The sequence below is a fragment of the Canis lupus genome, chromosome 22, assembly GCF_003254725.2.
Source record: "Canis lupus dingo isolate Sandy chromosome 22, ASM325472v2, whole genome shotgun sequence".
In the NCBI taxonomy this organism is placed as follows: domain Eukaryota; kingdom Metazoa; phylum Chordata; class Mammalia; order Carnivora; family Canidae; genus Canis; species Canis lupus.
The window spans coordinates 57511021-57524339 of record NC_064264.1 but is presented as its reverse complement, the minus strand read 5'-3'; the positions used below and the strand labels follow the sequence as shown (position 1 = coordinate 57524339).

The 13319-nt window shown below is 40.7% G+C and overlaps 1 protein-coding gene across 1 annotated transcript in view; it reads right to left on the bottom strand.

Annotated features, from left to right (window-relative positions):
- MYO16 (myosin XVI) overlaps nucleotides 1-13319 on the bottom strand; it is a 481094-nt gene that overhangs the window by 392935 nt on the left and 74840 nt on the right. Inside the window, exon 3 of the mRNA XM_049099266.1 lies at nucleotides 12904-12974. Within this exon, the coding sequence (XP_048955223.1) occupies nucleotides 12904-12974 (71 nt within the window). The remainder of the gene's footprint in view (nucleotides 1-12903; nucleotides 12975-13319) is intronic.

Below are 13319 nucleotides of genomic sequence, written 5' to 3'. Positions count from 1 at the left end.
CCTCTGTGTTCTCTCTCTCTCTCTCTCTCTCTCAAGTAAATAAATAAAATTGTCAAAAAAAAAGTCTAAAAATATTCAGTACCCAACAAGGCAAAATCCACTACATTTAGCATTCAAGAAAAAATGACCAGATATACAAGAAACCAAACAATTAGGACCCACAAGGAGGAGAAAGAGTGATCAATGGGAACCAACCTAGAAGCGACACACCTGTTAGAATGAGGTGTTAGAATCTGTGTGTTAAAACTGTTATGGTAACCACATTCCACATGTTCAAAAAACTGGGAAACTGTTGAACATGGTAAGCAGAGACATGGAAGACAGCCAAAAGACTCAAATTTAATGCCTGGAGATGAGATCTACCATGGCTGAGATAAAAAACATACCCAACGGATGGGATCAACAATGGACTGGATGTCACAGAAGACAAGACTGGTGAACCTGAAGACAGTAATGTGGATTACACAAAGTGAGACAGAGCACAAAATGAGTTTAAGTGACCAGAGCATTGATGAGCCATGGGCAATCTCCAGATAATAACCCAACAGACTGATAGCACTGGAAATGGGGACTACATGGATTGATTTATATTTTTCTTATTCTTCAATTTGCACTAAAATTAGTAACTAGAAGAGAGTCCAATTTTTAAAATCAGGGACAAGATTTGAACTGATAGGGACGCCTGGGTGGCTCAGCAGTTGAGGGTCTGCTTGTGGCTCAGGTCGTGATCCCGGGGTCCTGGGATTGAGTCCCACATTGCGCTCCCTGTGAGGAGCCTGCTTCTACCTCTGCCTATATCTCTGCTTCTCTCTGTGTGTCTCTCATGAATAAATAAATAAAATCTTAAAAAAGTATATTTGAACTGACATTTCACGAAAAAAAGAAAGAAAAAAAAAAACAGACCTATGAGTTGTGGTTCACAATCATAATACAGTCATGAAAGAACATTCCTATCTTCCTCCAGTACCTGGCAGTCTCAAGCACGTACAGTCAGTGCAGTGCAAAATCACCGTGCAGGTTCGACATGAAGGAAGATATACACAGGCATCAGGTTTGGGATACACGAAGCACCAGGGCAATGGCACACATGAACTCTGAGGGATTAGTTTCAGTTTTGAACTAAGATCTTTGCATATGTGATATATTGCATCATGTGTAACAGTAATGAGGACACTATGACCCATGGCCCCATCCACAGTAGCTGCAGGTTTGGGTAAAATGACTAATAAGATGAGGATCAGAGTATAAAGGATCAATAAATAGGTTTTAGAATTGGGGCCTGGATCCAATTTCTTTCAGGCAATTCATGTGCAGGCAATTCCTATTCTGCTCTCTTTATCTTTTTGATAACTCACTGCAAAATCAACAGTGATGTGACCTGTCAAGATACCCTCAACCTGCACCTCAGGAATCCACATTTACAATTCAAAGATACCTACAGTTTGGCTTTTTGGTGTCTTTTACCAAAAGAGTTAATTAGATACAGTGTGGAAAATGATATGAGCTTCTCTCAAGTAATGTAATTTTGAGATTCACATTTCAGAGGATCATGAATAATAATTTGACAGCAATAAATACCTTCTAATCACACTTGTCTGAAAAGATTATGATGGTTGAACATTCCTGTTACAATGTTCTTACAACATTATTGTTAGATAGTAAACCTCATTCTCACTAGAAAGAATTTTCTTCCAGCTAGCAAATCTTCCTCCTGATTCAGGTTGTTCTTCATCATTTCAACCGACTTCTGGCAACAGTTCAGAGCACCAAGAAGGTGGTTGAACCACCACTAAGTCCCCTTCAGAAAGCTCTGACTCTACCAGTTGTCTCCCCTGGCCTCCTGGAGCCAAGGCTCCTGGCTCCCCCCATCACCTTCCTCTGCCTCTTTGGTCCAGTCAGGACAAGCTACATAATCTGTGAGGCCCAGTGCAAAATGAAAAAGTGGAGTCTCTTATTCAAAAATGACAAAGAGGGGCCCTGGGTAGCTCAGCAGTTGAGCGTCTGCCTTCAGCTCAGGGCATGATCCCAGGGTCTTGGGATCAAGTCCTGCATCAGGTTCCTGCCATGGGGAAGCCTCCTACTCCCTCTACCTATGTCTCCCTCTCTCTCTCTCTCTCTCTCTCTCTCTGTGTTTCTCATGAATAAATAAATAAAATAAATAAAATCTTTTTAAAAAATGACTAGGGGGACACCTGGGTGGCTCAGCGGTTGAGTGTCTGCCTTTGGCTTGGGTCATGGTCTTGTGGTTCTGGGATCGAGTCCCACATTAGGCTCCCTGCAGGGAGCCTGCTTCTCCCTCTGCCTGTGTCTCTGCCTCTCTCTCTGTCTCTCATAAATAAATAAATTAAATATTTTTTAAAAAAATTTAAAAATATAAAAAATTTTTTAAATGACTAAGAATGTTGGGACATCTGGCTCAGTTGGTTAAGCATCCGACTCCTGATTTTAGCTCAAGCCATGATCTTGGGGTCATGAGATCAATCTCCATGTCAGGCTCTGTGCTGAGTGCACAGTATGCTTAAGATTCTCCCTCTGTCCTTCCTCTATGGTCTCTCTCTCTCTCTCTGATAAATAAATACATCTTTTTTTAAAAATGACTAAGAATTTTAAGATGGTGACAGCATGAAACCAAGCACGGGCTCTGCAGAGCACAAAGCCAGAGTGACCATGTGGACCAAGTGCCCGTGAAGCCCACCATGAATTGTTGAGCCTCTTAATCAATCTGCCCCTCTCCCAGGGCCCTCAAGTCCACACACTGCATTTCCTTCTAGTGAACCTCTGGAACCTAGTCCATTTCGAAGAAATTCTCCTCACCTAGAAATGTCCACAGAACCTAAATCTATCTCTCTGGAAACACAGGCTCTCCTGCAGCCTTCTCCATGCTAGACACAATTCTTCTCCCATTGGGCCCTGAAAAAGCTTGGCCATTTTCTGAAATTATTATTATTTTTTTTTTGAAAGTAAGCTTTACAGTCAATGTAGGGCTTGAACTCACGACTGCAAGATCAAGTGTCCCGTGCTCCATCAACTGAGCCAGCCAGGCTCCTCTGAGCTTACTGATTCTTACTGATTCTTACCCACTCACCTTACTCTGCTTCTTTCTAAGAATCATTCTATCCTTGCATACTACCCTTCTTCTCCCCCCAAAAGGGTCACTCTCCTCTTTTATCAAAGTTAGAGACTACAATCACAGTCATCCCCACAGTCCAAGTGCATCAGCAACAGTGGTTACTCACTTTCTCTGAAAGTGTAAAGTGTCTTCCCTCCAGGACTCCAGAAACCTCCATTTTCCTTTAATGACCGCCCCCCTGGGGCTTGCTGCCACCAAGACTGGATCCACGCTAAAGTACTAAATCCCAATATCCCAGTCCATTATCAAAACATTGCATTCTGCCTCCTAAAGCATGCTTAGAGAGCAACACCACAGATAGCGCCTTCCTCCAAGACTGTTTATTGAGTTGCCAAGGATTAGTGACAAGGACACTCTTCACACTAACTCAGCCGTCCACACCTTCTCAGGGAGTGCATTCTTTCACTGGAATTGTTTCTAAACAAAGGTAACGTGCCTCATCTGTGAGACTTCTGTTCATGTCTTTTGCCCATTTCATGATGGGATTGTTTGTTTCTTTGCTGTTGAGTTTAATAAGTTCTTTATAGATCTTGGAAACTAGCCCTTTATCTGATACGTCATTTGCAAATATCTTCTCCCATTCTGTAGGTTGTCTTTTCGTTTTGTTGACTGTATCCTTTGCTGTGCAAAAGCTTCTTATCTTGATGAAGCCCCAATAGTTCATTTTTGCTCTTGTTTCTTTTGCCTTCGTGGATGTATCTTGCAAGAAGTTACTGTGGCCGAGTTCAAAAAGGGTGTTGCCTGTGTTCTCCTCTAGGATTTTGATGGAATCTTGTCCCACATTTAGATCTTTCATCCATTTTTAGTTTACCTTTGTGTATGGTGCAAGAGAGTGGTCTAGTTTCATTCTTCTGCATGTGGATGTCCAATTTTCCCAGCACCATTTATTGAAGAGACTGTCTTTCTTCCAGTGGATAGTCTTTCCTCCTTTATCGAATATTAGTTGACCATAAAGTTGAGGGTCCACTTCTGGATTGTCTATTCTGTTCCATTGATCTATGTGTCTGTTTTTGTGTCAGGATCACACTGTCTTGATGACCACAGCTTTGTAGTACAACCTGAAATCTGGCATTGTGAAACCCCCAGCTATGGTTTTCAAATTCTTTTTTTTTATTTTTTATTTTTATTTATTTATGATTGTCACAGAGAGAGAGAGAGGCGCAGAGACACAGGCAGAGGGAGAAGCAGGCTCCATGCACCACCGGGAGCCCGATGTGGGATTAGATCCCGGGTCTCCAGGATCGCGCCCTGGGCCAAAGGCAGGCGCCAAACCGCTGCGCCACCCAGGGATCCCCAGCTATGGTTTTCTTTTTTAAAATTCCCCTGGCTATTCGGGGTCTTTTCTCATTCCACACAAATCTTAAAATAATTTGTTCTAACTCTCTGAAGAAAGTCCATGGTATTTTGATAGGGATTGCATTAAACATGTAAATTGCCCTGGGTAACATTGACATTTTCACAATAATAGTGAAAGGGCATAGAAGGGAAGGGAGAAGAAATGGGTAGGAAATATCAGAAAGGGAGACAGAACATGAAGACTCCTAACTCTGGGAAACGAACTAGGGGTGGTGGAAGGGGAGGAGGGCGGGGGGTCAAGGTGAATGGGTGATGGGCACTAAGGGGGGCACTTGACAGGATGAGCACTGGGTGTTATTCTATATGTTGGCAAATTTAACACCAATAAAAAATAAATTTATTATTAAAAAAAAAACATTCTTGAAAAAAACAAACAAAAAACAAAAACAAAGGTAACGTGCCTCAGTGCACAAACCCCAATACAGTATGTGTTACTGATTGAGCTGAAAAGACCCTAAAAAACATAGAAACCAAATAACAAATACAGACAATCTTAAATTTAAAATGTTCTGTCTTTTCCTTACATCTTGTCATAAAGGATATTTTATGTATTTTAGTTCCTTTTTTCTTAGATTTTTATTTATTTATTTGAGAAAGAAAGAATGATAGCAAGAGAGAGCAGGAGTAAGGGGAGGGGCAGACGGAGAGGGAGAAGCCGACTTCCCACTGAGCAGGAAGCCCAATGCAGGGCTCAATTCCAGGACCCTGGGATCATGACCTGAGCCAAAGGCAGACACTTTTAACCTACTCAGTCACCCAGGTGCTCCTGTATTTTAGTTCTGGTTGTCTAATGAGCATGTCCTGAACAATTTTGAAATTTATCACTCAGAAAACCAAAAGCTTTATATGAACACTGAATTCACACAGTAAATTCCCTGGTTCATACATGAACTTTATCTTTTGCAAGTTTTTGGTTTTCTTTTTGAAACATGGGTCAGACCTCTTCACATTTCCCAATGTCTATACATCTTCAGGGCACACTTCCCTTTTTATTCCTCTATGTTGATTTCAAAACCACTAGGGTAGAAGAGACTAGCAAAGTGTTACCAGGACATCTAATTTGATCTAGATATCAGTTATTGGGTGGATATCAGATGCTAAGCACAGTTCTACTATTAAACAAACAAACAGAAATTATCTCTGAACTCTCTGGAAGCTGTGGGGAAAAGGGAAGCAATATGCCTTATACAATCAATTTGTATTAATATTGTCCATTTTCCTTGACCTGTATTTATGGGTTCTCAGTAGTTCAAAAACTTTTTTACAACCAGAGACAGAGAAGACAGAGACAGAGACACACACACAGAGAGATCTGTATCAGTAGGAACATGAATTTGAATTTGTTTCAATTTTTAAAATTTTTGAAATCTCTCTAGAACTTCCATATGGCCCCTTGTGCTGAACATCAATCCCACTGGCCACTCCTCTCAGCCAGTGCCTAGATCTGTACAAAATCACTTCTACTTCTCTGCCATCATCTCACACTGAAGGCTCGTACTCATTATAAAGTCATCTTGAACATACTTCTCATTTTCGCTTTTCATGTACAGATGGTCTCAGACTTACAATGGCTCAACTTATGAGTTTTTGACGTTACGAAGGTGTGAAAGCATTCTGAATTTGGATCATGTCTGGGGCTGGTGACATGCAGTTCAAGCCCCTTTCACGATGCTGGGCAGCAGCCGCAGCTCCCAGGCAGCCACGTCGTCATGAGCGAAGACAACTCATACACTGACAATCATTCTGCATCCATGCAACTCTTCTGTGGTGTCACTTTCAGTAGAGAATTCAATAAAATTACATGAGATATTCAACACTTGATTAGAAAATTGGGTTTGTGGTCAATGATTTTGCCCAACTGTAGGCTAATGTCAGTATTCTGAGCATATTTAAGGTAGGCTAGGCTATGCTACAGTGCGCAGTAGCAAATGCATTTTTAATTCAACTTACGTGGCTCATCCAGACATAATCCCATTATAAACCAGAGAAGATGGCGTTTCTTCTCGCTGGCAAATCATTGTACTACAGATTACCTTGCCATACCGATTACCTCTCCAGATTACCTCACCAGAACTCTCTGAGCTGGATCATAGTTACTGTTTTCCACCTGCATTCCAAACATACATACCTTCCAGCCAATTCAACCAAAACCTAATTATAAAACAGGCTATTACTAAAGTGATTCAGATGTACCACTAATGCACATCCAGGAATTTTAAAATCCTAATATAAATAAATAAATAAATAAATAAATAAATAAATAAATAAATAAATCCTAATAAAACTTTTATCCTAAAAAAAAATTCTTTTATCCTTTTAAGTGAATATAGGCTCTGCTTCTTCAGCTACAACATTGGTTTGCCTCACTTTGAATCACCAAGATTTTATTAGGCAACAGTCTATTCCAGGCACAGTGCTTGGCAATGTACATGTAATGTTCAATGACATAGTAACTGCTCTGGGGAAACTGACAACCCAGTTGAATGAAATTGGGGGTGTTCAGAGCATTCTAGATTCACAGTGGAGGGTACCCAATAGACTAAAGAGAATTGGACACTACAGTATGGGACACTCTCAGCACAAGTCTTGAAGGATTTGGTGGGGGACACAGGGGCTGAGACATTCATAATCCATTAACTATACATTGAAGATCTACCACGTACCCAAGACTGTGCCAAGCCAGAGAGTTGGTAATATGGTCTATATATTGTCCCCAGTTAATAGCCAAATTCAAGAAGGCAACGCAGTCAAAAGAGGTATGATAGGGAAGTCCATTGAACTATGGGGCGATCTCTGAGGAGCACCCCAAAGTGGGAAACAGCATGAACAATCTGGAGGAAGAATGAAAATAGCTCTTTGGGGAATTATTTGTCATTTGGCATGCAAAGCCTTTCTGAGAGGGTGAATTTCAGACTGCGACCTCAGGGAAAACCTTTCTGGGTGCAACTTCCAGGTTCCCATAGGAAAGGCTCTGTACCAGTGCTCTAAATGCTGGTCGACTAGGATTTTTCTCAGAAGGGCTCCCAGTTCAAAGACATCTGTAAAAAAATTTTCACCTTTCTGCCTTTACCCTGTCGTGAAGGATTCTGATTTCAATAGTGTTCTACTGTCGCAGAGATAAAACAACACAAAACACAAATCTCACTGGTAAACTGGTACCTTTACTAGGGAATTTTTTAGAATTTGCTGCTGAATGACTAGTCTTGTGTTATATATTTACTCAAAAGTTGAAAATTCACTCCCCTCAGTTCCTGGTGGCATTCTGAGAAATGCCAGAAATTACACTTTTGTTGCCTTCTCACCCCCCCAAGTCATGAGCACTGGCAGTCCAAATAAAAATATAACCATCATGTAGAACAAGGGTATCACTTTCATTCAAGATTCAGATGGGTACTGTATTCATGATCAAAAATTCTGGATTTGGGCCTTCCAGTTATGGATGCCATGATTTCCAAAGACCAAAGAGATGTTGGATTTTAAAAAGTAAAGTCCAGTCAGAAATTTGAGTCTTAATAACATCCTTGGAAAAATCTAAAGGAGTCACTATTTCCAATCCATGGAAACTCTGCTTCTGGTTTTCCAACACTTTCCAGCATCATGCTCAGATATAACAATGGTTGGGATCTCCTATTCATTGACATTATCCTTTTGTGTCCATCTTGTTCCTTCAATTATATCTCTGCTTCCTGTTGCAACATCCTGTATGGATGTCCCCCATTCCTCATCACCCAAGAAACTTCCAGGAAAGGCCCCTTGGAAAGGGCATATTTTCTTCTGTTATGATTCATTTTCTCACCAACACTTACACTCATAGCTTTTTCCCTTTGCTTTCAAGAGCAAAGGAGGGTAGAGTTACATGGTCACCCACCACACATCTATTGAACATTTTTGCTCTTTATTTTTTTATTTTTATTTTTTTAGAGATTTTATTTATTTATTCATGAGAGACAGAGAGAGAGAGAGAGGCAGAGATAAGGCAGAGGGAGAAGCAGGCTTCATGCAGGGAGCCCGACATGGGACTCGATCCCAGGTCTCTAGGATCTCGACCTGGACTGAAAGTGGTGCTAAACCGCTGAGCCACCCGGGCTGCCCCATTTTTGCTCTTTAACCTCTAGACCAGTTTTAAAATAAAATCTTTCTAATAAATACATAAATAAATAAATAAATAAATAAATAAATAAATAAATAAATAAAATCTTTCTTTAAACATTTCCTCCACAGTCCTAATATTCTGACTCTTTTCAAAATATAATATTTTAATCTTCCCTCTGAAAGATACTAAGATGTGGAACAGCTGCAACTGCATTAATTTGCTAATTTTCTCCGCTTCCTCCAGTGCCTGAAACTTGAAAGATGTGTACAGTGAAGCCCAATGAGCAGCCAGTTCAGACACCAGACTTTCTTATAAGAGCAGGAAGTGATCAAAACAGAATTTAAGCCTCTAATAAAAATGCACTCATCACTACTTTTTATTAATTTCTTTTATTATATGAAACATACATGTAGGGACCCCTGGGTGGCTCAGTGTCTGCCTTTGGCTCAGGGAGTGATCCTGGGGTCCAAGATCGAGTCCCACATTAGGCTTCCTGCATGGAGCCTCCTTCTCCCTCTGCCTGTGTCTCTACCTCAATCTCTCTCTGTGTCTTCTCATGAATAAATAAATAAATAAAACTTTAAAAAAAGAAGCAGACATGTAAAATCAAGGACTTTGTCTCCTTTCCCCAACCTGAGTCATTGTTAAAAATTTGTCTAGGCTTCCAAGATTTTCTCCACTTTTGAAAAAGATGCTCCCCCTTCTCTCTCATCTCATCTACCTGTCTGTACTTTATATATCATTCTCTAACCTGCATGTGATATTTACCACTATGTCATGAACGTATTTGCATATCTGCTGTAGCTCAATACTTCTGACACCTACATGGGTCTCCACTGGGAAAAGGCCTGTCTTTATGTTAAACGAGAATTTACCAGGTCAAAGAAAGAGCAGTTCCTACTTCTAACATATTCCACTTAAGCTTCATTGTGGTCTGCTGCTGTCACAGGACAAGACTAAAAGAATTTGCATTTCATGTTTCATTCGAGAGGGTTTGGCCACCCTCAGGAGCTCCTTCTCGAGAGCTCATTTATTAGATATCATAATATAAAACCCTAGGCAGTGGTTTAGCAAAACCTATGTGATTCTGTTTCCAAATCCACAAATATCATACTTCTTCCACAGATTTCAATCTGAGTGTTCATCTATATTGCCCTCCTGGGGTGCAGATACTGTCACCTGCTGTCATTACTTCCCTTCCATCCATCATAGGGCTTAGCACCTGCTATCTGTCTGATACATAAATTATTTGCTGAAGGGTAGGTAAACAAGCCAATCCAGGGGTATTTGTTGAAAATTTTAAAAGAAGATAAAATTAAAGATTTTATATGACAAAATATACTAAAACCTGCTTCTCAGATATCTACCTGCACAGGATGGGAATTGCTAATCTCCAATATCAAAGTTCTCCTGGCACTTCTAAGAGAAATGTACCAAAATCTACACTTCAAATCAGGAACCCAATGAAGGATAATTGAGTTAAATAAACAAAAGTCTGGAAAGCTCACCAAATTCCACAGCTTTTTCTCGATGGCCCACACAAACATGCGCTGCCTTTTTCCCAAAGGCGTTGATCTAAGCATCTATAATTAGAGCTTCAATGCTGATAACACATCAGGCTTCATAACACTGGGTGCCCCATAAGTGGGGCCAATAGTAGAGATGCTCACACTTGACATTTCAGATGGTGAAATTGCCTTTTTCAGTACCTAAGGCATGTTGAAACCCTGTAATTTTGTTTCTCTGGCAACTCACAATTTTTCATTTGCTTTTATTTACTCAGGCACCCCAGGAAGGAGGAGACTCGGCGCTGAGCCTGGGGTCTCTTGGCCATCCCTGGGCTTTCTCACGTGCACTCGAGCTCCACCATCCCTCTATCTGAGGCTCGCAGCCCATGCCTAACAGTATGAAAATGCAACATATCTGCAGTGAACAGAGAGTTAATAAGTGTTTCCCTCTGCCTTATCATTTTAATCCTCTCATTTCATTTTCCTTCTGCTTCCACCATTTCTGAGTCTTTATACTCTATGACCTGGGCCTCAAATAACGGACTTCTCATTAGCCAAAGGGTTCCTTATGTTCTTGGATCCCATTCATTCATCCGTTCATTCATGGATGACATATCGAGTATTTCCTACACATCACACCATCACACACTAAAGATATAAGAGTATCTAAGACAGTCACAGTTTTTGAAAATTCAATCTATCAGAAAGAAAAGGCACATTATCCATTAATTATGACCCATCATGACACAATCTGTAGCAGAAGCAAGGGTCATGTACTAGGAAATCTTGGAAAAAAGAGTAATTATGTCTGATCAAGAGGGCTGGAGACGATGTCAGAACTGTTTTCTCAAGTCAGGAGTGGCCTCAGTATGGTCCTCTGCCACTACCTCCAGTTTACTCCTCTTCTAGGTCTGCTGTAATCAGTGGTTTATTTTTTTTTTCTCCCTTAGAAAACTAAACTCCATATGGTCACAGAATGCATTCTGAACCTCTGCACCCCTAAGGGCAATCATAGCATCAGACATTAATTAATTAATTAAGTTGATGCATTAACTTCCCTACTCAATCAATCTACTGAGCATCTACCAAGTCCTGGGCACTTCCCCAGGCATTGTAGATACAACAGGCTGCTGAGAATATGCCCAGTTCTCGCTATCAGGGAGCAGATAGTCTAATAAGCAGAACATAATCACATGGGTCTGTAATCTGGTGGCACCCGCACACTATAATGAAGCCAGATGAAAATCAAGTTGATTGTAGAGTAGTGGTGATAGGCTGCTATATGCTATAAGGCAAGCCAGGAAAGGCTGTTTTGCTGGATGACTTGAGCAGAGACCTGCAGAGCAATTTTCCAAGTGGAAAAGATGGGGAGAGTATACATGGTGGGAATATGGTGGGACCATAAGGAGGCGTGAGAACAAAAGCAAAGGAACCGAGGCAGGGGCCGTGGTGGGGGCAGGTCATGGCATGGCTCTATGTAGGACTTTGGGCTTTTCTTTGAGTGGAAGGAAAGCTTGTAGGGTATTCTGATGGAGAAGAGATGTTGATCTGGTTTCTGTGTGGGAACAGCCTGCAGGGGAGGCAAGGATGGGACGAGGAGATGAGAGAGGATGCTGCTTATCCTGGGAAACGGATGATGCTTTAGGAGCGGATGGCAGTGGTCTAGATGAAGGGACACAGTGGCATTTACATCAGAGGTCCAGAAAGCAAGCACTGACTTGTCGACTGCTAAGATGCACTTTTATGTGCTCATTACAGGCAAACGCATTTTATATATAAAGCAGTGGGGATGTGTGTGTCTCTCTCTCAAACACACACATGCTCAATAATAACACATTTTTGGCAATATTAACAATAAATTCACATGATTTTTTTTTTTTTTTTTTTTTTTTTACAGAAAAGGTCGGTCTTCCAGTTAGTCAAATTAGAATGACAGTGTGTTCTCTGAAAACTTCAATGAGCACCTTGCAGGTATCACTGGGGAATATATGTGGCAAGAACACTGCATGTGTCCTCGGAGGCCAGAGCTAAAGCTCTCTATATACTGTCTGTTACTATGTGAACCTGGCCAAATTGTTTCAATACTTCTGTTTCTCAGTTTCTAACTAGGAAAGTCACACAGGCATATTCCCAACCACACAGAGCTATGGTGAATAAAAAATTAATTTATATCAAATGCATCATAAATCATACACTATAACATATATATTGATCAATATCTAACATACCAAAGACACTTTACAGCTTAGAAGTTATTTTCATATCTATCTGATCATCACAATGCATGCTGTGAGGTATATACATCACAATAAATACTCTGAGTACAATAGCCAGGATCATATTCCCATTTCACAGATGGGAAAAATGAACCCCAGTGAGCTTAAGCATCTCCTCAAACTTCACAAAAGTAGTAAATGTGCATGACGTTACATGTGAAAAGAAAAGACCAAAAGCAGCTGTCATGTGATCTAATTCTCTCCTGATCATCTTTTACTGGTTCAGTTAAAAATTTAATAGAAGGCTTTTATCAGTAAAAATTTCTGGCACATGAGCCTAATACAGTGTTTTCTCGCTTATGCAATTATTTATTTTTTAATTCACTTGCTTCATTTTCAAAAGATTCTTCTTTAGGGCAGAAGTTCTAACTATTTGTTAAAGATTAATTACAAACTCCAGCATAGCAACTAGTAAATACTGCAGCTCGTTATCCAAGCCTGATCATTTGAAAGCATCATGTTTTGATGATCATTTAGCTCTTGAGTTTTGAGCCCAGAACTGATTCTCCTCTCTGGCCGGCCCCAGTCAAGGGTTCTCACCAGATGCAGCAGGGACCCTCCTGAGGAGACAGGGGTGTGCGGATCCGCGCCCTCCTTCAGGAGCCGGAGTGCTGAAAGATCAAAAGGGAAGGCAATTAGAGTATGTGCTTCGCCCACCCCGGGAACCCAAACCCAAGCCTTTCATTAATATATCTCAAATGCAAACTGCCGTCAAAGCCAATGCGGACACATTAACCACCCTCTGACCTTTCTTGCTGTATATGTGATCAGTGGCGTTTGTCTTCATACCCACACTTGTAACTCAGTCTGTCCATGTAATTTCCTATTACAGCTGCACAAAGCATTCAGAAAGGGGAGCACATTCTTACCATTTATTGTTTCAAAGTGTCTAGTTTGTCTATCCTTTGTAGGGCAAAATAGTAAAAAAAAAAAAAAAATACTTCAGAGGTTCATGG